Source organism: Macrotis lagotis, chromosome 6 (genome assembly GCF_037893015.1).
Source record: "Macrotis lagotis isolate mMagLag1 chromosome 6, bilby.v1.9.chrom.fasta, whole genome shotgun sequence".
Classification (NCBI taxonomy): domain Eukaryota; kingdom Metazoa; phylum Chordata; class Mammalia; order Peramelemorphia; family Peramelidae; genus Macrotis; species Macrotis lagotis.
In genome coordinates, this window is record NC_133663.1 from 196,506,462 (window position 1) to 196,530,920 (window position 24,459).

The following is a 24,459-nucleotide window of genomic DNA, read 5'->3' on the forward strand; positions in this document are numbered from 1 at the left end:
TTTTTTTGATGGTAGCAAAAATTTGGAAACTCAGGGAATGCCAATTAATTGGGGATTGATCGATTTGGTTATGATACTGAAATGTGATGGAACACTTTTGTGCTGCAAAAAAATGTTGTGGATTCAGGAGGACCTGACTTCAAATCCAACCTCATACACTTAATGCTAGGGGTGTGACCTTGGGCAAGTCACTCTTAACCCTATTGCCTTAAATAAATAAAAAATTAAAAAAAATGTTGAAGGGGAGTAGTTATGCAACTAGGTGGCACGGTGGATGGATCGCTGACCTTGAACCCCACCACTGCCTTGCAAAAGGAAAAAATGTTGAAAGGAAGGTTTCAGGAAAACTTGGGGAGACACGAACAAAAAGCAAAGTGAGTGGACTTAAGGGAACATTGCGTACTGTCACAGCAATATTGTTGGCTACTGTGAAGGACTTTCTCACTTGGTCAATAAATAATCGACAATAATTCCAAGGGCCTATGAATGGAAAATGCTGGTCCCCTCCAGACTTCGGGGTGCAAACTGCAGCGCTGTTTCTCCCGCCCTTCTGGTTTACAGATGTTGTGATTGTTGCCTCCTTAAAGGGAGGTGGGCGAGTATTTGGAACTAAAACTCGAAACACAATGACAAACCAATCGGGGGTCACTTAAGGGCCGCTTCCCTCCGCCACGGTGGAGCCCGAGATCTCCGCGGCTGCCTGCCGGGGTTGCTGCGGGGCCCAAGTGGATGGCGCAATGAGGAGGCGCTTCCAACGGGGCCTCCCCGGGGCGGCCCGGGGCGGCCTGGCCCGGCCCGGCCCGGCCCCGCCCGGCCCCGCCCGGCCCCGCCCGGCCTGGGTCCCCGCCTCGTTCGAGCCTGGCCGGCGGGACGCCAGTGCGCAGGCGCCTCCGCCCAGTCTTCCGCTGCAGACTGGGCCGGCCGGAAGGAGCCTCCCTCGGGCCGAGGCGCCGCTCCCTCCCGCCCCGGGCCGCCCACTGCGGGCCGGGGCCTCTCCGGAGGGCCGATGGGGGCGGCTGCGCCCGGCGTGGAGCCGCGGCCCGCGGAGGACCCGCAGCGGGAGGAGGCGGGCGCCCGGGCCCGGCCCCGCGGGTTCTTGCTTCTGCTCTACCTGGTGGGCTTCCTGGTGAGTCGGAGAGGGGCCGGGGAGGGGGGCGGGGCGGCGGCCTGGAGGAGGGGCGAGCCCTGCCCCAGACTGCCAGCCCGGGGTCCCGGGCGCGTCACCCCGCTTGCCTCAGTCTCCTCATCCGTAAAATAATGACAAAGCCGCGCCGCCGACTTTGCCAAGAAAATCCCCGAACGGAGTAAGGGAAAGTCATAGGCCAGACTGGACCCCGCCGCGTGGTGGAGAGCCGTGCCCCGCCTTAGTCGCCTCCACGTCAGAGGTCCGGGACCTCGGGCCAAGAGCCAGGCCTTGAAGCCGTCCAAAGGCGTAGTCAGCAAAACTCCGAAATGACACTGAACCCTGATCGAAACGTCATTGGGACCTGTTTACCAAAGTAAATAAAAGTATATAACAACCTGGATAGTGTTCATTTGTGTGGGCAGAAATCCCTTTCTATTTGAGTTTGACAGGCTGAACTCATCTTAGTTCACTGAGTTCCATGAGGAGGCCCACTTCTTGGTTTGCACCTTTCATCACTCTGCCCTCCATTCAAGTCTTCTTCCTGCCTCCTTGGGCCAGGGCATCATCATCATCATCATCATCATCATCACCATCACCCCCCCTCCCCGATCCTTGGAAGAAATCAGGATGCTGAAGATCATGCAGGAGGTGCCCCCTGCTCAGTGCCCTCCCTCTGGATTGTGCCAGAAAATGCCTTCAAGACCTTTCTCCAGTCAAGTCTCTGAAAATTTCATCATTGTTCTCTAGTTCTTAAGTCTGTCCTACATGCTACCACCACAGTGCTTTTCCTGAAGCACAGTTATAAAACCATGTGACTCTTCAGCTCAATAAACTCTACTAGCTTCCTAGATAGAATCTTCCTTTTTTTGTGTGCCATAGATCTCTTTGGCAGATTGGTAAAACTTTGGCTCCCTTCTCAGAATGTGTTTAAATAAAGTAAAACTACAGAGGAAAGTAGTTATACAGAAATAGCGGTCCAAAAAAAAAAATTAAAGGTCCGAATTAAAAAAATGTGCCCTAAGATAAAGTATAAACTTTATTTAGTTTTTAAATTCCAACACAACCCGGGCAGAACATATCTTAGGAACTTTATTAAATATAACTCCTCCTACAGTATTCAGTACAACCAGACAGTTCTCTTTGTTCTTCATAAAGGATACTCAAATTTCCTCCTTCCAAGCCTTTGTCCTGGTTTTCCCCAATGTGAAATATATTTTCTCCTTAATCTTCCTTATAAAATCACTTTTCTCTTTAAGACAAAACTCAGGAATTATCTTCTGCATGAAGCCTTTCCTTATCCCTTTAGCTGGTAGTAGTGCTTTATATAATTATATTTATTCTCTTCCTATTTATACTCTATTTTATAAGTACTTGTCTCCCTTGTTGGACTAAAAGATCATTCCAAATAGAAACTATTTCATTTTTTTTTGTACTTGTTATTATCTCCAGTACTAGCACAATGTCATGCTAAAACTAGGTACTGATTATTAATTACTTGATTGACTTGACAAAGGTAATTAGCACACTACACATTTGGGGTTTTTTTATTTTAATTTTTTTTTTAGGTTTTTGCAAGGCAAATGGGGTTAAGTGGCTTGCCCAGAGCCAACAGTTAGGTAATTATTAAGTGTCTTGAGGTCAGATTTGAACTCATGTACTCCTGACTCCAGGGCTGGTGCTCTATCCACTGCACCACCTAGCTGCCCCTACACTACATATTTGAACCCATCTTTTGACTCCACCATCAGTGGAGTCACGCTATACAAGTACAAGCTTGATAACTTTCATATCCATAAATTCCAACTTGTTCACCAATTAGAAAACCATATGTACTTAAATTAATGCATAATATGTGAATACCTGGATGTAATTTCCTAACAGAATAACAGTTTTTTTTTTATTTTTATGACCATTAGTAGCAATAATTCTCTTGAAAACTGGCCTGAAAAAGGTAAATTGGTATTTAGTATTTAGTAGCCATTGGTGCCTGGTGATCTTGTATATACAGTACTGGGCCTGGATTTAGGAAATCTTCCTAAATTTAAATCTGACCTCAGACACTAGCAAGGCTCTACACAAGTCACTTAACTGTTTGCCTTAGTTTTTTCAACTGTAAAATGATCTAGAAAAGAAAATGCCAAATCATTTCTTTGCCAAGAAAACTCCAAATGGGGTTTCAAAGGGTCAAATACAACTGGAAAACAACTGACCAACAAAGCTTGTCTTGGGGAAATTTAATTTTTTTTTGTTTGGGTAAAAACTACTTCCTTTTAAGAAATGTTTATTGAATGCCTCATTTCTATAACACAAAGATAAGTAAGATACTGTTCTTGTCTTCAAGGAATTTACTTGAAATTTGCAGATTAGATTGGAGACAGATAGCAATCTCCCTCAGGATGCCTTTTGTCAGCTCTGTTTATGGTTTTCTCTCTTTTTATGTATGGAAATTGTTGTAAACAGTGCTGGAAGAGGGTTAGGAAAAAGGCTATTGTTTTTCTCTCTACTTCCCATTTAGTAACTTGTGACCTGGAGTTAGGTAGCCCTGGGGGCTTCTTGCCATAGCATAATCCCATATCTGGTCTGAAAATTTGCTATTTAGAGCATTTTCCTTGTTCCATCTGTTGCCTTCTTATTATGACTCCATTCTCCCATTCCTCACAATAGTACCTCATTTAAGTTCTCTTTTGGAGATATTTTTTGAATTCATTCCCAGTGAATGATAATAGTGTTCTTTGTGAAAAAGCTAGGAGCTGAAAGTGAATATATGAATTATAGGACATGGTAAATCTATTATTTACAACTTGCAAATTTGATGAGTAATGTGAAATTGGCATTTTGTTAGAAACTCCAGATGTTAATAATGAAATCAAAAGGAAATAGATTTTACCTATAATAGTATAGGATCCACAATTCCAAAACCTCTCAGATTCTAACATTCATCTAATTAGCTGTTTTCTTTTAGGATTTTTTTGGTGTAAGCATGGTAGTTCCTTTATTAAGTGTTCATATCAAATCCCTTGGAGCAAGCTCAAGGACTGCAGGAATCATAGGTAAGTGATTTAAGTTAATAAAACAAATGTAGATTATAAAGCATTGCTATTCAACTGCAAAACAATAAAAAAAGATCATTTCTCAGAGATGTTTAAAGATCCTGGAGTAAATTTGTTCTATCTTTCTCTAGTTTGGTTGGCTAAATTATTTGGCAAGTGTTTGTTGAATACATACAATTTGTAGAATTTAGGTATATTCAGTTCAACAATTCAGCCCAACATATATTGAATTGTAGATAAAGCATTGTGCTAGAACTTGAGGAAGTTAGAAAGTTTAGATAAGATCTGATTTTTATTCTCCTAGGGCTTTCATTTGAGGAGAGGATTGAGGTACATATATGGACAAGGATAGAAATTATACTTAAGATTTCACTGAAATAGAGAATTCTCTAAGAGCCTGGGTAACCAAAAGGAACAAGCATTTATATGCCAGTCACAGAGCTTCACAACTACCTCATTTAATACCCAGAACATCCTATTTTGTAGTTGAGGAAACTAAGGCAGAAAGTGATTAAATTACTTGAACCGGGATCATTTGTCTAGTAAATGTCTGAAGCCAATTTTTTACTCATCTTACTGACTCTGTTCCCAGCATTCTATCTACCATGCCACCTAATTGTTTGAAAATCCTAAAAAAAACTCTAGAGAGGCACCCAGAGGGGCTCTGGGAAGCCCCACCCCAGAGTCTCTGGTTATCCTGATTCAGTGTAGGTTTCATGAGAGAACACACAAGGAGAAAAAAGATCCTATTTTTGTCAGGATTTTATTGACTTGAGAAGTCAATTAGTGGATCAAACTAATTGACTGACTACTGAAGCTAAAGGGAGCGCTTATAAATATGAGAATTTTGGGAATATAGCAAGCTTCTGATGGTTAGGATCCAAGAGAAAGCGAGGCAAGGACAGGCAAGTAGAATTCCTGTTTCTCAGGTGAGGGAGGAATACACTAGGTCTTACAGATAGGATTAGCCCTGTCTTAAGGTTTTTTTCATGCTGGGTTCTACAGATAAGGGGAAAGTGATGTATGCTATCAATTTCCCATACTGAGGTCAGCTTGCACTCATGCCTATGTTAGCAATTCTCCCCCCTGAAGTCCTTCTTTCCTCACACAATTCAAGACAAGTTCTTATAATATCAAAGGTAATCGCTTATCTATCCCCCTGACCAGTCAACAGGACACAGGATGTCCAAATGTTGGTTATCTGCTTCAGGCAGGCAGTTTCTCAGGGGTGTTAGAAAAGCTCTTCCCATGGGAATAACATACTTTTTCTATAGTCTGTTGTTCACAAGGTCAGCATGTTTACTTCAGAAAGGCACAAAATTTAACAGCTGTCTATTACACAAAGTCCAAGCTAAGTACTTATGATATTGTACTTAACCTTATCATAGCTGCTTCCAATTGAGGTAATTTCTTCTATCAATTCAGGCTAGCAGCTTCTCTGCAATGTCTAGTCTTAAAAGAGTTGCCTAGGATGCTGTGCACAGGTTTACACAAAATGTATGTGTCAGACTCAAGATTTGAACCCTGTTCCTGAGTCAGAGACATTTTGTCTTTTATACTGTGCAGTATTCAGACATGGATATATTTAATTCAAGTATTATATTAGAGCTGAAAAAACGGAGCTTTAAGTGATCTGAGCTACCTGAGTTTCTTTTTTGATAGCAGAGAGTCAAAGAAGTCTTTTTTATATTTATTTTTATTTTTTGTACAAATTATGTTTTTTCATATATTACTAAAATATTCTTTTTTAAGAGTAATTATAATACCCCCTCCCCTAGAAAATAAAGATTCTCATGAGCAATAAATTAAAGAAACAAAATTAAAATTAAAAAAATAATAATAGGGGCAGCTAGGTAGCACAGTCGACAGAGCACTGGCCCTGGAGTCAGGAGCATCCGAGCTCAAATCCGACCCCAGATACCCAACAATCACCCAGCTGTGTGACCCTGGGCAAGCCACCCCAACCCCATTGCCCTGAAAAAAACAAATTAAAATAAAATAAAACAATGATAATAGTGGTGCAGTGGACAGAGCACCAGCCCTAGAGTCTGGAGCACCTGGGCTCAAATCTGGCCTCAGATACCCAACAACCACCCAGCTGTGCAGCCCTGGGTAAGCCACCCAACCCCATTTGCCCTGCAACCCCCCCCAAAAAAAATAATAATAATAAATGTGCTTCAGACTATATTCCAACACCACTAGCTCTGTCGCAGATGGATCACATTCTTTATGACAAGTCCATCACAAAAGCTACTTCCATATTTTTCCGCTGTTGCCATTGCTGATGGCAACTCCTTCCATTCGTACTTTCCCACTACCATATACTATATTTTCTCTCTCCTTTCACTCTTTCCCTCTTCTTAAATGTGCTGTAGGGTAGCTGAGTGGCACAGCAGTCTGATCACCAACCCAGGGGCCAAGAGGCCCCGAGCCCACATACCACCCCTAAGACCCAGCAAACACCCAGTCCTGGGGTCCCAGACAGGCCATCCAATCCCAGCCCCTTGCAAGAAGTAAAAAAGAAAATGTGTTATATCTGACCACTCTCCCACATGATCCACCCTCTCCTCCACCACTCACATCCCTCCTCTTCCCCCGTCCTCTTTCTCTCCTTCTTACTCTAGGTGTCTGTACCCCACTGAGTATACATGTTTTCCTCCACAAGCCACCTCTGATGAGAGCGAAGTCTTCCTCATTCCCCCTCACCTTCCCCCTTCCATATCATTGCAATAGCTCACTGTAATAAAAAAAAATCTTATTATGTGAAACATCTTAGCCTATTCCACCTGTCCTTTCTCTCATTCCCATTACATTTTCCTTTTAGCCATTGACTCCTTTTTTACAATATATTATATCTTCAAATTCACCTCTCTCCTGTGCTTCATCTATAAAAGCTCTTTCTAATTGCTCTATTAAATGAGAAGTTTCTTATGAGTATTATCAGTATCATTTTTCTATGCAGGAATACATGTACTTCATCATCATTAAGTCCCTTATATTTTCCCCTTCTCTTCCACTCTCTATGCTTCACCTGAATCCTCTATTTGAAGATCAAGCTTCCCCTGGTTCATTGAAAATTCATCTTTTTCCCTGGAAGAGGACATTCAGTTTTGCTGGGTAGTTGATTCTCGGTTGCATGCTGAGCTCTTTTCCCTTCTGGAATATTACATTCCAAGCCCTACAAGCCTTTAATGTAATTGCTGCTAAGTCATGTGTGATCCTGACTGCAGCTCCATGATATTTGAATTGTGTCCTTCTGGCTGCTTGTAATATTTTCTCTTTGACTTGGGAGTTCTGGAACTTGGCTATAATATTCCTGGGGGTTGTCTTTTTTGGATCTCTTTCCAGGGGAGATCGATGGATTCTCTCGATTTCTATTTTGCCCTCTGCTTCTAGGATATCTGAGCAATTTTCCTGTAGGAATTCTTTAAAAATGATGTCAAGGCTCTTTTCCTGATCATAACTTTCAGGTATCCCAATAATTTTTAAACTGTCTTTCCTGAATCTGTTTTCCAGATCAGTTGTTTTTTCAATGAGTTGTTTCACATATTCTTCTAATTTTTCATTCTTTTGGTTTGGAAATATTGTGTCTTGACTTCTCGTAAAGTCAGCAGCTTCCTTTAGTTCCATTCTACTTCTGAAAGATTTGTTTTTCTCAGAGAGCTTTTTTATCTCTTTTTCCATCTGGCCAATTCTGCTTTTTAAAGCATTCTTCTCCTCAGTAACTTTTTGAACTGTTTTATCCTTGACTTATGATGGTTTTTAACATGTTATTTTCTTCAGCATTTTTTTGGATCTCCTTGAGTCAAGAAAGTCTTGAAAGAAGTGGCATTTGAGTTGAGCTTGAGAATTGAATAGGATTTCCAGAGGTAAAAGGAGGGAAGGCTGGAGTAAATTTTAGGTCTTGGGAATCAAATGACACATTTGAGAAACAGAGATTACTCCAATTAGGGTGTAGTATGAGGAACCTAAAAAGGAATAATAGAAGTTGCCTGGGTGCTTTCCATCTCTCCTTTGCAGAGGTGGAGGTCTATAGGCATAGAACATTGAATATAACATCAGTTGTCTTTAAAATATTGATTCAGTTTTGATGATTTTTTTCCTTCCTCTAAAAAAAAACAAAAAAAATTGTTCTATAAGCAGTGACTCTTAGGAAGAGGGTGGGGGGGGGGGGATAGAGCAGGAAATCCAGGTGATGGAACAGCTAACTATCAATGAAAGTCTATTAAAAATATAAATTGTATGGTAAATAACAAATGGTAATAGAGGAAACTCTTGAATGCCAGGCAAAAGAACTGTGCTTTACTCAGTAATTAGTAGGAATCTACTAAAGATTTCTGAGCAGTGACATGAAAAGACACAGGATTGTGATTGTGATAGTGGTAGTGGAATATGATGATATGATGATGATGATTGTGAAGAAGGAGGAGAAAAATAGAGGCAGGAAGAACTGGTAATCAGACTAGAAAGTGAAAGAAATGTGGAAATTTATGCTTCAGATAGAACTGTTGAGACTTGGTATAAAGGTATATTTCCATTTAACTGCCCACTCAGAAGGTTCAGAGATAATTTGTTAGGTTTAAATTAAAAGATGTCATGAGGTACCAGAGAGATAGAAGAACAAAAAGAATCTCTGAATCTAAAATATGAAGGATACAGGTAGAGGGATGGTCAACAGAATTAAATGGGACCAGTCAAGAAGAATGTGAAATGCTTGTGGTAATTAAGATAGGTCATTTTAAAGGACAGTATCATTAGCTCATTTGTATGCAAAAGTCAAATTTCAAGGAGAAGGCAAGTAGTAAAGATGAGAAGGTGCTAGTATAAATGCTTTAAAAAAAAGTTTGCCAGGGAAGGTTTGAAGAGAAGTGGGATAGTCATGGAGTAGATGAAAAATGAATTTTGGTTTTGGTTTTGGTTTTTTTTATCTGAAGAATTGAGTTTATTTGCAAAGAATCAGGAAAGAACCTGTGGAATGGGACTGATTAAAGATGAAGGAGAAAAAAGGAAAGACTGCTGAAGTAACATTGTTATAGGAGACTAGAGAGAATGGAATCAAGGGCATAGAGATGGAGTTTGAGCTAGTGAAAAAGTTACATATATGTAGATAGATATTTATATACATATATATATACATATATGTGTATATATATATATTTATATATATATATATATATATTTAAACTTCTAGTGGCTCATGATGCTCAGAACAGATTTAAAGAATAGTTACTAAGGGCAGCTAGATGGCTCAGTGGATAGAGTACCCACCCTGGAATCAGGAGGACCCGAGTTCAAATATGACCTCAGATTCATAATACTTACTTAACTGTGTAACTTAGACAAATCACTTAACCCATTGCCTTGCAAAAACAAAACAAACAAACAAACAAAAAGAGTAGTTACTATAGAGGTTTACAATCTAATATAGGAGACAAGCTATGGATGTTATCCGTAGAAACATATGTATTGATAATATTATAATAGTGGGGTAAAAGGGTAGGAAATGATTAAAATATGTCAGATCAGGTTGTCTGCTTCCCAAATGTGATACTTAAGGCATATTGATACAGAATATTTATCAAGTTTATCCCACCCAGAAAGTCTTTCTCAGCTCTTCCTTTGCCAGATCCTTATTCAAACTCCAGTTTGTTTTATCCTAAAATCTATAGCTCTTTATGTAGAGAAGTTATCTTATGCAAATAACTCACAATTAATGAGGGGATGTAAGTTGGAAGAGGAAACCCTCTAACTATAAAGTAATATAGATTCTCATCTTTACCCCACACCCCCTGCCCCAGCAAAAAACAGTTATTCATTTAACAATTTAAAAAAATAGATTAATAGAGCAATAATCTTACAAAGGGGAATAAACCTACAAATAGAAATAAAAGAATGATAGTGTCAATAATGACTACTGTGATAGTATAGAAAATTCTTAAATAATTTCAAACTTCATGCTTTGCCATGATTTAAATTCACAGTAAGGGAAAAAGTGTCTGTTAAAAAAATTATCTTTAAGTTGATCTCTCAAGCAGGAATTTTTAAACAAAACCCAGCAACTCTAAAATAAATGTAGAAGAGTATGTTTTCCAACATTCTAAAACTATTTTCAAATTGAGAAATTTTTACTCTTTGCTGTATTTCTTTAATACATAATTCAAGATTTCTCTGTCTCACTGTTCATGTCATGACCCTTCCATTTTCATAATCTGAGCCCTACCCTCTTTAGTTTTCCTTCTGCTTGTTCTAAATTATATATAGTAACCACACCCTTTTGCTGGCACACTTCCTATTGATTTCTGGAATTAGTTATGATATCTCTGATGAATATGGTCTTCCTTGATTTATACTATTATTTTTATTTCAGGATCTCTCTATGGTATTCTACAGCTCTTTTCTAGTACAGTTGTGGTAAGTTTACCTTCATTTCTATCATTGCATCTTTAAAACACGATGGTGTAATTATTGACAAGTTTAGTAACACTGATGACCATCTATAAAACTTTTTAAAAAATCATTCACATACATAAAAAGAAATTAGTTTAGTGTATAATATAAATTGTTACTTTTCTTTTTTAATTCTAAATAAGAAATCATCAAATCTTCTTGCAATATTAGGATGGGTTAAAATTGAGTACTCTGAACTATATCTTTAGAATCAAAATCTTGCTTATAATAATGACTGTAGTATTAAACATAATTCTGTGATATTCATGTAGTGTGTAATATGCATGTATACAAAAACATATTCTAGCATGTATATGTGTCTATGTGTGTGTGTATATATCTATATATATATATATATATATATACATATATTAATATGTAGGTTTCTCTTCTAGTTGCTCTCTCTGGTCAAAGGCTGTTCTGTTTGGTTTTTAAAGTCACCTATATGTTTGCATTATTCCTATATTTACATTTCTATCTCCCTCTAGACATTATATATACACACACATACACACATACATATATGTTATATATATATTTTATATATATATATATATGTATATGTATAACCACATGGATAAATAGATAGGTGGATAGATATACATGCACATGTAAACATACATTTGTTTAGAGGTCAACTAGGTGACCAGGTGAATAGAGCGACAGACCTATAGCCAGGAAAACTTTTCTGAGTTCAAATCTACCCTCAGACACTTAGTTTGACCCTGGGCAGGTCACTTAACCCTTTTTGCCTTAGGAGACTGGAGAAAGAAAGGGAAAAACCACTCAATATCTTTACCAAAAAAAAAAAACCTAAATGAGCTCACAGAGTCATAAACAACTCAAAAACAACTCAAAAACAATCTAATTTAAGCTCCTTGAGGGTTGAGATTACTAAATTTTTGCTTTTGCTTCCCTAATATAGTACCTTGCCCACAGTAGGCACTTAATAAATGCTTGTGGTTTGATTGATTGATTCTGTTACATAACTCCAGTAAAGAACCTTTGCTCATGAATCAAGTCCCTGAAGATATGATATCTGGGATTTTTATTAACCATAATCATTGTTGAACTGGTTAAAGGAATAGTTTGAGCAAAGCTGTATCTAACTCTCTTCTTTGACCTCACACACCAATTCATTCAGGTATGTATTATGATCTCCAAGTCCCATGGAAGCATTAGTGCTCATGATTAGTATACTGGACACATTATTGGAAGGGTACTTTTCAAATTGCCTAGTCCCATAATCCATAGTTATCTTCATTATGTCAGAATTTAACACTACAACCTGTTTTAGATATGTTCATTTTTCCCACTAGAGATTTGCATTTTAACATCTCTGATTAAGTTTTTCATAAACTGGGAAAATGGACAGAAACTGTCTATCAAGGAAAATATGAACATGTAAAAGGAAAGTGAAAGATTTAAAAAACAATTTTAAGAGTCAATCTATAGAGAAGTGTAATTTGTAACTGATTAAAGATGAAAGAGAAAAAAAGAAAGACTGCTGAAGTAACATTGTTATAAGAGACTAGAGAGAATGGAATCAAGGGCATAGATATGGAGTTTGAGCTAGTGAAAAAAGTTACATATACATAGATAGATATTTATATACATATCTATATATAGCTATATCTATCTATATCTATATATATGAAATATAAAAACTTCTGGTGGCTCATGATGCTCAGAATAGATTTAAAGAATAGTTACTAAGAGCAGCTAGATGGCTCAGTGGATAGAGTACCCACCCTGGAATCAAGAGGACCTGAGTTCAAATATGGCCTCAGGTTCATAATTCTTACCTAACTGTGACTTTTCCTTAGAAATTGAAGAAAGTGTAAAGATTAGTATTTTTAAAAAAGGAAATTTAGATTAATTTGATAAGAAAAATTAGATATGCCTAAAATATACATAACTAAAGCCTTTTCTGTCTCATTATAGCATAGAGGTGACCTTTGGTTTTCTAATATAATTCTACAACTTTAACAAATAAACTTGATGAAGGAGATTGTTGAAGGATATATCAGCAGAGCACATAAGCTCTGTCAGGCCATACCAACCTGAAAAAGCTTCAGGTAATGGCCTGTGACAGATACTGTCTCAATGAACTGAGGACCAACCCAGATAAATTCAGAAAGACATACTACCAGAGGATTGGCCACCAGCTGAAACTGATAAAGATCATCTAAAAAGATGTTTTGCATCATTGGAGGAAGTATCCATGGGAATGAAATCGGGTCTTTTAAAATATTCGTGCATGAAGCACATTCTGAATTCTTTGACAATCCAACTGATGTGGTAAAATAATGAAATAAACATGCCTACTTCTAATGGGATTTTAAACTCCTATATCTTAAGATACTAGCAATGGCTATTATTGTGAAAGTAGGACAGTATCTCCCTAAAGAAAGACAAGCAGATTTCAAAATATCTGGATGTGGAACATGGTCTAAAGAAAAGACTTTCTCATTTAATCATTTTAATATCACTTTCTCATTTAAATCACAAACCTTACTTTTGTGGGTTTGAAACCAAGTATTTTTTAAATACAGAGAGTTTCTATTACCTACCTATTATTAAGTTCTAACATTCTTACTTCACAGGAATATTTTCTGATACAAAGTTCTATGTAAGATCCATATTTTAGGCATTCCTCTTTTAAATTCAACCCACATGCTGCCTAAATAACCAGTCAGTTTATTCACATGGTTGGTCATTTTGAGTAAGAAAGTCATACTTGCCACTCGTTTGATCACTGAGTTCAATTAAAGTGGTCAATCTGGTGGATAAATGTTTATTAAATAGCTATAAGCAATAGATGTGTTCTTTAAATTATATGAGTATCAATATATGGAAAGTATGTTATTGAAAGAATCTTTATTAATCATTTTATAATACAAATCTAATAATCCCTAATTTAATTTTATGTGTTAATAAATATTAATTTCTATATATTATAGAATTTAAATGAAATGTAATGATATAAGAATTCATTCAATTAAGAGATTCTTAGTGTTCTGAAAAACAGAGATATTAAAGTGTCAAACTGTTAATGGGAAAACAATGTTCTCCCTTCAAGGATTCCATGTGAGACAGGAATTTGAATCATAGTTTAGTATAAATGAACAAGTAGGTGGTGTAGTAGATAAAAAGTGCTGGGCCTAGAGCCAGGAAGACTCATCTTTCTGAGTTCTAATCTGATCTCCAACATTACTAGCTGAGTGACCTTGAGCATCACTTTACCCCATTTGCCTCAGTTTTCTCATCTGTAAAATGAGTTGGAGAAGGAAATGGTAAATCACTCTAGTATCTTTACCAAGAAAAATCCAAATGGGGTCATAAAGAGGAGTTGGATGTAACTGGAAATGACTGAATATTAACAATGAATCATCTTAAATCTGACCCCTTCTTTTTAAATTTCTCCAGATTTGACCCTGTGTTTTATTGGCCTGAGTTCCTTTTTTAATGGTTGTATTTAGAATCATAAATTGTCAGATCAATGAGAAAACTGAGGGGAGAGAAGTTTAATGACCTGCTCAGGTTACACAGCTAGTTCAAAAAAAAAAAAAAGTAAGAATAACAAGTATCTTTTACTTTCTTAAAAATGGGCTTCTCACAATTAAAATATTGTTTTAGAAATTTCCACTAATCAATATCCTTGAAGAATTTACTCTAATTATTGAGTATTTTTTCTTTGAGAATGCCATGTTTATAGAAATTACTAATTTATTTTTAAACCAACAAATTACTTCAAGAATATTATTTGAAAGTGCCAGGTAAGATCTAGGCTTTTAACTCCCATTTCCAGAACAGATATATAATGACTTTTCTGAAATTCATAGTCTTAGTTGCCTGGGCTACTGTGAGGTTAAAGGATTTGCCCATTATTATACACTTATGTGTCACAAGTGAAACTTTATTCTATTAGTAAAGTATATCTTTACATGAAAGCACAAAGACAACGTTATAAAGTTTCTTCTACGGATGAACTGAGGGTCTTAGGATTTTGAATCTGTTTTCCTAAGCTTTTCTTGATATTACTCAACCACAAGACACATGTGCTTCTTTATATAGAAGGAACATTGTGCTTTTCTTTATACCAAAAGAACAATATCAACACAATTTCCAGGGACAAAATATGTCCAAGTTATCATTTGTTTAAATCGGGTAAAGTGTGTCTACCTCACATTTATGCACTGTTGATGGAGTTGTGAATTGGTTCATCCATTCTGAAAAGCAAAAAAATTTGAACTGCTTCCCAAGTTACTAAACTGTCTATATCCTTTGTCCCATCTATGCCATTAAGCTTATATCCTAGAGATCAAATAAAAAGGAAAAAAGGGACATATATATATATATATATATGTATTTATACAAAAATATTTATAGCAATTCATTTCATAGGCAGCCCCAAACTAAGAATATGCCATCCTTTAGGAAATGGCTAAGTAAATATTATATGAATGCCACAGAATATTATTTTGTGAATTGTAAGAACTGACAAAATAGTTTCAAAGGAGCTCATCAACTGATACAAGTGATCAGAAGTAAGGGAACAATTTATACAATAGCAACATAATAGTGAAAAACAACTTTGAAACTGATAAATGCAAAGATAAATTATAAATCCAGAAGACTGAAAATTAATCATACCAGCCACCTCCTACGAGAGAGCTGATGAATTTAAGATATAGAAAGACAAACAAATTTATGGATATGGACAATCTAGAAATTTTGATTATGCATATTTGTTACAGGAGAGTTTTGCTTATTTTTTGTGGAGTGGGGGCAGTGAGGATTGGTTGTCTTTTAATTGTTCAGAATGTCTGGGAGTAGGGGAGAGATAATAAATGCTTATAAAACATTTACATATGCATATTTATATGTGTGCAAATTTGTACATGTGTTTTTATTTAAAATTTGTAAGCCTCTTACCTTTTGCAGGGCTGCTGGAGTGATGTAGTAGGAAGACAGTATTCACTGCTTGTGTGTATTCTGCTCAGTGCTCTAGGTTATCTCCTCCTGAGCACATCTACCAGCATCCTCTTAGTTGCCATCGCTAGAATTCCTGTTGGTGAGTTTCTTATATTTTCCATATTGTCTCTCTTCCCTCCATGCCCTCCCCCACCCCAGATGATGATGCTGAGAATTCTCTTCTGTCTATATAGTTTGTATTCCCATAGGTCTTAATCCTACTGGCTCTCATCTTTGTTTTGGCCTCGTTGCCTCATAAACCATGTACTTCTCTTTGAAGAGAGTCAATTCAGTCTCAAATTATTATATTACACCTATCTGTCTTCTGCTGCTATTGCCAAGGATTTCAATGAAATTGGCTCAACATCTGATATGTGCCACCTTGTCCTATTCATCTGTAGAAGATAAACCTCCCCTTTAGTTTCTTGGTTTCCAGCTAGACCAAATAACTTCAAGCATAGGTCCACTTGGTATGACTTCTCTTCAGCTGTAAAGCTCAACTATTCCTAATTGCTATTGTTGAACATGGATGTAGAGCATTAAAAATTAGTTTCTTAGGCAAACCTGACTGGAAATGGATCAGTGAAGCAGACACATATGTTTATACCCCTGTCTTAGAGCAAACTTTGCCTCAAGGTAAAGATGTTTTGTTTTTGTTTTTTTTAATTTCATTGAGATATATTTTGATTCTGAAATTCAAGGTTTCCTTTTTTGTGTTATATTTGGAAAACTGATTTTTTTCTAGTTACAACCTGGATTAAATGGAGCAAAAATTACATTTCTTTAGAGTCATCAGATTTCAGTTTCACTCATTAAACAATGAATGTAGCTCTGAGCAGTTTTAACATTCTGTAACAGAGATAAAATATATTAAGCCAAAAGTGAATTTTCACCTTCCATAAATATATTTTGTCTTTATGTTGAAATCCCATTTACTTAAGAAAAAAATTGTGTTTACATGTGGGAATGGAACAGTTATTGTAGCAATATATGACACTAAAGACAACTAATGGTAATAAAAAAAACAAATTGAGTTCATTTCTTTTTATTTTTATCATGTATCCATTATCTCTGCATACTGGTTAAGTTTATAATATTTGTGTGAAACAACCTTTCCCCATCATTCTGAAGGAAATTTTTGATATTACTCTAAGTAAATAGAAGTACAGCAGAAGCCTGGGACTAGGTTCCTACCTCAAGTCCCCATAGAGAATATTCTTTTTTTTTGTTCATGATTTCATTTATAAGTGTGAAATCAATGTATTGTACATAGAAATAATATCATGACCTTATATTGGGACTGCTAGATAAATGTCCTTTAATAACTATACTTCATAACTTGGCATCATATGAAAACAAGGTACAGGGCAAGGGTACTCCAAATATTGTATAGGGAATTACTTTGCAAAGTTTTACTTCTGGTATTGCATTTTAAATATAGGCTACTTACCCTTTTCCTCTTTCCACTCCGCTATAGACAGACAATATAAGAAAAGTGATGTCCCACCCTGTTTGCTTGCACATGTTTCTTTTTATAACCTAGCTCTTCCAGATATAGGAGTAATTCATCTCTTTAATTCAATTTGGTTTAATTACCAAGCATTCTTTAAATCCTGCTGTTATTTTAGACATTAGTCTAGTCTCTAGGGCTGCAAGAAAAGAGCAAACTAATCTCTGTCTTCAAAAATCTGAAATTCTTTGTATGAACAGGAGATGAAGAGATTATGGGGAAGAAAACAATATATACACAAATAAGTAAATATAAGTTGCAAGATTATTTGTGGGAATGGTTGTTTTGTTGTTTTAGAGTCTTTCAGTTGAATCTAACTTTTCATGACTCCATTTGGAGTTTTCATGGCAAAGATAGTGAAATGGTTTGCATTTCTTTATCCAACTCATTTTACAGATGAAGAAACTGAGACAAAGAGGGTTAAGTGACTTGCCCAGGGTCACATAGTTTGTAAATGTCAGAGGCTGATTTGAACTCAGGAAGAAGAGTTTCCTTGGATCTAGGCCAGTACTCTAAGCACCACCTAGCTGCCCCTCCTTGTGGAAATGGAGGGGTTCACTAAGGAAATTAGGAAAGACCTTTGTAGGAAACACTTGAGTTCAATGGATTAAAGGTGCTGAGACAGAGGTAAGAGGGAGACTTTCAGGCGTGGGGAAAATTTGTTTTATTCAGGGAAAAGAAAATAGGCCTATTTGTTTGGAATGAAGAGGGATTAATGGGCAACTGGTCTGGAAAAATAATTGTTTGCATAGCATCTTGTGGCTGAGGATATCAAGAAAAATAAAAACTACCCCTGCCTTAATTAGCTTACATTCTAATGGGGGGATACCACCTGCAAACAGCTATGTACATGTAGGATTTGTACAGGGTAACCATTGGAGGTTTTCTTAAAAAGTTAGGCAGTAGTTAAAAGGATTGTTGCAGAAAGTAGGATTTTACCTCATAGTTAAAAGAAGACCAGGTAGGCCAAGGAAGAGAGAAAGAGGAACAGAGCATTCTAGGCATGTGGGACAACAAGGAAAATACATGGAGTCAGGAGAGGTAATGTGTGCAAGGAATAGAAAGGAGACTAGTATCAGTGAGCCACAGAGTAATGCATGGAGGATAATAAAGTTTAAGAAGACTAAAATATTTGGGGTCAGGTTATGAAAGACTTTAAAAGCCCACTATAAGTTTTTATACTTAATCCTGAAATGTTTATTGAATTTATCAAGTTGGGAGGTGACATAACCAGTGTTTTTAGTGACATAACTAATGTTTTAGGAAAATCATGGGATTTAGAACTGGAAAGGATCTTGGAGGTTCAAAACCCTTATTTTTACAGATGAGGAAAACTGAAAGATAGATGAAAGAGGGAAACTGCAGAGAGATAAGAAATTTAATAAAAGTGTAACTTAAGTAGTAAGCAGTAGAATTAAGTTTCATTTATTTCCAAACATTTTGGGTACTTTTTTCTTCTTGACAAGGAATAAGCAATATTCCAACCATCAGAGCATTCAGGGGAGTAATTTCAGCAGTTTGGGAGATGGTGGGTTCCCTCCAGTCCTAGTTAGAACCAAGGAAGGGTAGCTAGAATTACCAAAGGCTTTTCTAAAACCCACGTTCTCTTTTGAAAAGGAAGTTGCAAATCTTCTATAGCCTTGCCTTTTCCATGTAAGAAACTTTTCAGCAAAAGTTCATTGTAGTTTTTAAATTTGTACATTCTAAATGCTTTAAAGTCTTGCCAGAAATTGTTCTGGTAAACATTAGTGTTAAAAGTACACCTGTATTTTATTATGTATTGTTAAATTAGCATACTTCACTCAGATGGTAGAAGAAGGTTTTCTATCCTTTTTCATGAATATTTCATTTTTTCTAATTAAATACAGATACTGTGTTCATGGAAATGAAACCTAGCCAGAAATTCTTAGCCATATATAAATATATATATATATATATATATATATGTATATATATATATATACATATATATATATATATATATAATTTGCTATTTGAAAGTAGAATAATTTGTGGTAATTGAGATTAAATACAGGACAGGAAATAAAAGGCTTTCATTTGGGAAATGTTACTAAAACCATTCTCCATCTCAACCTGTAGGTATATTCAAGCACACGTTCTCAATCTCAAGAGCTCTTCTTTCAGATCTGGTTTTAGAGAAAGAGCGCCCGCTGGTAATAGGGAAATTGAATACAGCATCGAATGTGGGTTTTATCTTGGGTCCTATGGTCGGTGGATATTTTACTGAGTTAGAAGGTGGATTTTATATAACATCCTTCATCTGTTTCTCTATCTTCACACTAAATGCTGGTAAGTTGGGATTTGATCTCAAGATAAGTCAGTTTATTTCTAATTAATATTGGTCCACTTTACGTTGTGAGAATTCTAACTCTCATGAGCCCAAGATCATGAGTATGATCCCTGCATGAACTAGCTAACTTTGTTGTGTGGTTTATAGCCAGAAATATAACCCTTAAACACATGCATGTTGCATGGGAAACCAAGAAAGAGTGTAAATGCATCAGGACAAATCCATCACTGTGGCCAGAAAAACTGACTTCAAGCATATACTTAATTTATGGAATCTCAGTCTATAAGATATCACATATCTTCTATAGGATATCACATATCCATGATATAGGAAAGGAATAGTATCAGAAAAATTTGATAGAAAAGATTGATTTGGGGGCCCTAGTTTTAATTTTTTTCTTTAAATTGTGTGCTGTGCATTTTTTCTTTTTCCAAACTAAGTTCTTCTGTATATTTTTTGCCTGCCTGACACTTTTTTAAGTACAACACATTTCTACTACTGTCTAATATGATATGCTACATGTCTTTGATTCAACTTCCCCAGCTATACTATCATCCTTCCCCAGCTATATTATATTTTCATTTAGTCTACTAATAATATCCTTTGCTGTAATCAGCCTTATTGCTTAAATATCCTATTTAGATTTTTTTCCTTTCACTTATATCTATGCCTATGTCTTTTACCATGGCCCAAGTGCCTGGAATGATCTTTTCCTTTTAGTCCATCAATGATCATGCAGAGTTCCTTCACATTCCTACTGAAATCTTCATTCCATGAAAGTCTTGGAGAACCTCTTAAAAATATAAATAAATGGAAAAACTCAAGAGGGCCTCTTACCACTTTCTTATATGGTGAGTTTTCTGTTAGAATTTTGCAATCAATGTCTTAAGTTGTGGCCACCATATTTTCATTTATACTTTCTATATTGCCTTCACATGACTTTGGATCCTAATGTCTTTCCCAAACAAAATAAAAACATTTATTTTATTTCAAAGGTACTGTGTGCATAACACTATGGGAAAATATTAAAAAATAGATGATATCCCTTACCTTGAGTTGCTTATGATATAGCTGGAAAAACAACATATATGTGTGAAATTATGGGAATAACATATAGCAATATCAAATACCAGCAAAGACACAACAGTTAGATTCCCAGAGTGAGTTTGTTGTGGATTGTGGAACAATCTATGAACAGTTGAAGAGGAGATTGGTTAAGTTCAGGAGCTATGAATGGAATACATAACCAACCAGAATCAGCATGGAATAGCTTGTTAAATTAAATTGATTGAAGAGGCAAAGAAAATAATTTTTTTGTAGGAGAGCTGAAGAGAAAGGAAATCAATTTGTTAATGAAAAGCCTTGAACAAAGAGCACAATTTAGATTTGAAATAATAGGAAACAGAAAACCATTGGAAGTTCTCAAGCAGGGGAGCAAATGGTGAACATTTTGTTTGAAGAAGTCTGAATAGGAAATGAATTGAACCAGATATGTGAAGTAGGTGTTCTTGACATTGAGTAGAAAAAAAGGATTTTAGAAATTATCTCAACCATTTGACAAATGCAATTAGAGAAATAACTTTTTAGCATGAGGATAACCCATAAAGTACACTCATACTTTTGCCCTGTATTAACAGGTCTGGTCTGGATATTTCCTTGGAATGACACAAACCTGAGTAGGATGAAAAATAATCAGCAATCCAGCAACAGATTTCCTTCAGACCTTCTGAAAAAGACAAAAAACAAGTTGCAGGAGACCCCAATGACTTATGGTGCCATCACACCTCAGGCAATGACTTGGCAGCTATGGATGCAAATTGTGTCTGTGTTAAGGGATATCAAGAATGTGATATTCTCTGAAATGTGGGACATTTTTTCAGTGCGCTTCCTAATGGCTTTGGCTGTCATACTCTATCACAGTAACTTTGTTCTGGCAATTGAGGAGCGCTTTGGCATGAAACCCAGGCTAACTGGGTATATTATAAGCTACAGCAGTGCCCTGGGAGTGTTGGCAGGTTTTGTCCTTGGACCAATAATGAAACTCTACAAACACAGCACCTACATCATTCTGTTACATTCAAGTGTCCTCACCTGTGTGCTGTTGCTGCTTTACTCCACAACACTCAGCATATGGGTCGTTATTTTCTGCTCCACTTGTTTATCCTTTTCTACTTCTATAGGCAGGATTTGTATCACAGATCTTCTGCTAACTGTGGGTGGGACTCAAGCTAGTGGAACTCTCATAGGCCTAGGGCAGTCTGTGACAGCTGTGGGTCGGATCATTGCCCCTCTCCTCTCCGGAGTCATCCAAGAGTTGAGTCCCTGTGGTCCCCCAAGTCTCGGAGCAGCATTAGCTTTAGTGGCTGTCCTCATAATGATTTTAAACAAACCTCGTTACAGTAATAATCAGAGTACTAAACTGAAAAGCCAATAGGATTATTTCCATAACCAAGAAATGAAATATCTACTTAATGGGCCAGGGGCAAATGCAATAATTATTAAGGGTGTATCATAGAAGAATAACTAACATGCCTTTAAAGAAAAAGGTGATGTGAAAACAAGATAAGATGATCTTCAGTTGTATAGAAGCATCGCTGCTGAGTTCGTGATAAAACCCCTTGGATTCTTTAGACATGTCTGCTCCAAAATCAGATGTCAAAAAAGGAATGTTGATACTCATAGTTCAGAGAAAATATTCACCACAAGGAAGATATGAATTGTGTACCTAGAGATTTTATCTGGGTTTAATATTTTTAAAGGAAATAAGATAGCAGCTGTTGAGCCTGAGAGTATGTTGGCAAAATGCATATAAGTGGACTCTTTGAGTAGATTGCCAAAGCAGTCTACTTGGAGGAAAGGAAGAAAGCACCTAGACTTTCCCATTAAATGAAAATAAAATTGCACTTTAAGAAAATTGCACTAACCAAAATCGGGTAGGTAGCAATGATTTCCTTAATACTAGTAGAGTATTTATACAAGTCCCCTCCATGTAAATTTTAAAAAACTTGGAGACAACTTCCATTTGTCATCTTTTAAATAGACTGACTTCTTATCCTTGATTTCAGATATTTTTAAAAAATTGTATTTGCACTAAGTGGTATTTAGAATTTTGTTAGCTCCCTACTCTTGAAATGTGGAAGGTTATTTAGATTATTTGATCCAGCCCCCTATGGATTAGGTTTTATCCACACCATTACTGCCAGAAGATTCCCTCAGGAGTAGACTAAGGGGACTGATGGTTAGTCAAGGTGAATCGTACCTGAAATTCTATATTCCTGTATTACAGCATTACTTGGGAAATAGAACATCACCTAAAATAAGTTAAAGAAACTTTATTAATAACAAAGTAATGTCATCACGTGAGATGTTCCATTATATATATATATATATGAAATTGAGTAGTATAAACGAAACTTAAGACTGTTAAACATGAGCCCCTTTATGTGGGACCAAGACAAATTTTCGATATTTTTCAAGGGAAAATAATAAACCTCCCCTAGCCCTAATATTGTATTGCATAATTTTTGCATACTTTTCTATGTACTGCTTAGGCCCAAGACTGAGGCATGCCAAGAAATATTGTAGCAAACACTCATGCACACTTACTAAAGTATGTGTTCAGATTCATGGATGGAAAATTTTTGAGAGATACTGTAACCTAGAGTAAGCCATTGGTGTCTAACAATTCCTAAGATTATAAATGTGCCTATTTTCAATGGGAGATGAAGATTTTTATGGTGATAAATTCCCCAGTTTAGTTTAAAGATAGATAAACAGATAGATTGATAGACTTTTTTTTCCTACAATAGGCACTTCCCATCAAGGTAAGAAGATCTTTAGTTGTATCAGAAGCGTTCCTATTGGGTTCTTGATAAAACCCCTAGGATTCTTCAGATATGGCTGCTTCAAAATCAGATGTCAAAAAAGGAATGTTGATACTCATGGTTCAGAGAAAACATTCACCAGGAGGAGCATATATAAAGTGCATTTTGCTAAAAAAAATAAGTATGGGATTTCTTTTCAGAAAGGCAAATGAAACATGCTGAAAATACAAACAATATTTTCTAAGTTGGATCTTTTTTCATTTTCTACTGTAAGAATACTATTGACTCAATCATTTGTGATTGAAAGAACAAGTTAAAATGAAATAATTAAATTCTGTAAGTATTTATGAAGTACCTTCTAAATAGATAGGATTATTTGGTTCTCTGTAAAAGATAGAAACTATTTTAAGTTACTTATATTCTTACTGGAAGAAGAGAGCATAGTATCTGGGATTTAGCGCTGGAGAGGACCTCAGGTATCACTAATTCAACCCCACCATTTTACAGTTGAGAAAACAGCACTAAATGGGAAACAATGTGGCACAGTGGAGAAAATGCACAATTTATAATCATGAGCTCTAATTTTAAATCTCAACTCTATCATTTATTTTCTTTATGACTTATTCTCTCTGGACCTCACCTTTCTCATCTGTAAAAATGAGGAAATTAGACAAAATATATCTCTAAGGTCATTTCCAGTTCCAAATTTATAATTCTAAGATTCATGTGAAAGAGGGCATTACATACAGTAAAGGTTGGAGAGATGAGATATAATAGAAAGGTTAAGGGGAAGAAACTTTGAAATAGTGCTACTGAATACACTGCATGTTTATATTCTTTCTCCACACAAAAATACAATTTTTCCAATTTCAAATTTAGGCATACTTTTTTATGTGTAGCAATTGACTCACCTTACCTGAAATCAGCACCATATACAAATATATATATGACTAATGTGATGCATAAAAGCAAAATTATGTAATGAGTCTGAGCAGAGAGATCCAGAAGTTTTTACATTTTGTTTATAGATAAAAACATTTAGACATTTTAATGTTTATAAATCACTTTCCATATATTACCTAATTTCATCCTAACTTCAATCTTGTGGTGTTGCCATTATATACTTTTTACAGATAAGGAAATAAGTGACTTGCCCAAGACTAGCATTCTTTGTTCTTTAGATAAAAGTGAAATATTTCTTCAATACACCCCTG

At 36.1% G+C, this 24,459-nt stretch overlaps 2 protein-coding genes across 2 annotated transcripts in view; one reads left to right on the forward strand and one right to left on the reverse strand.

The window, feature by feature from the left end:
• The window catches only part of TMEM182 (transmembrane protein 182), a 109,746-nt gene extending 108,619 nt beyond the window's left edge, over nt 1–1,127 (reverse strand). The window contains exon 1 of the mRNA XM_074192205.1: nt 1,112–1,127. The gene's annotated coding sequence lies outside the window, so the exon portion shown is untranslated. The remainder of the gene's footprint in view (nt 1–1,111) is intronic.
• On the forward strand, nt 964–24,034 carry MFSD9 (major facilitator superfamily domain containing 9). Its single transcript, XM_074192204.1, has 6 exons — nt 964–1,126; nt 4,089–4,176; nt 10,544–10,587; nt 15,571–15,700; nt 19,211–19,420; nt 21,059–24,034. Exons 1-6 carry the CDS (start codon nt 1,007–1,009, stop codon nt 21,853–21,855), a joined length of 1,389 nt encoding a protein of 462 aa, XP_074048305.1. The 5' UTR covers nt 964–1,006; the 3' UTR covers nt 21,856–24,034.
• The last annotated feature ends 425 nt before the right edge of the window (nt 24,035–24,459 follow it).

Excerpts from the sequence above, each read along its gene's own strand:
- MFSD9 (XM_074192204.1), top strand. The coding sequence starts at position 1,007 with ATGGGGGCGGCTGCGCCCGGCGTGGAGCCGCGGCCCGCGGAGGACCCG. Across the intron at positions 4,177-10,543 it reads AAGGACTGCAGGAATCATAG|GATCTCTCTATGGTATTCTA; the intron begins GTAAGTGATTTA and ends TTTTTATTTCAG. Across the intron at positions 15,701-19,210 it reads CATCGCTAGAATTCCTGTTG|GTATATTCAAGCACACGTTC; the intron begins GTGAGTTTCTTA and ends CTCAACCTGTAG.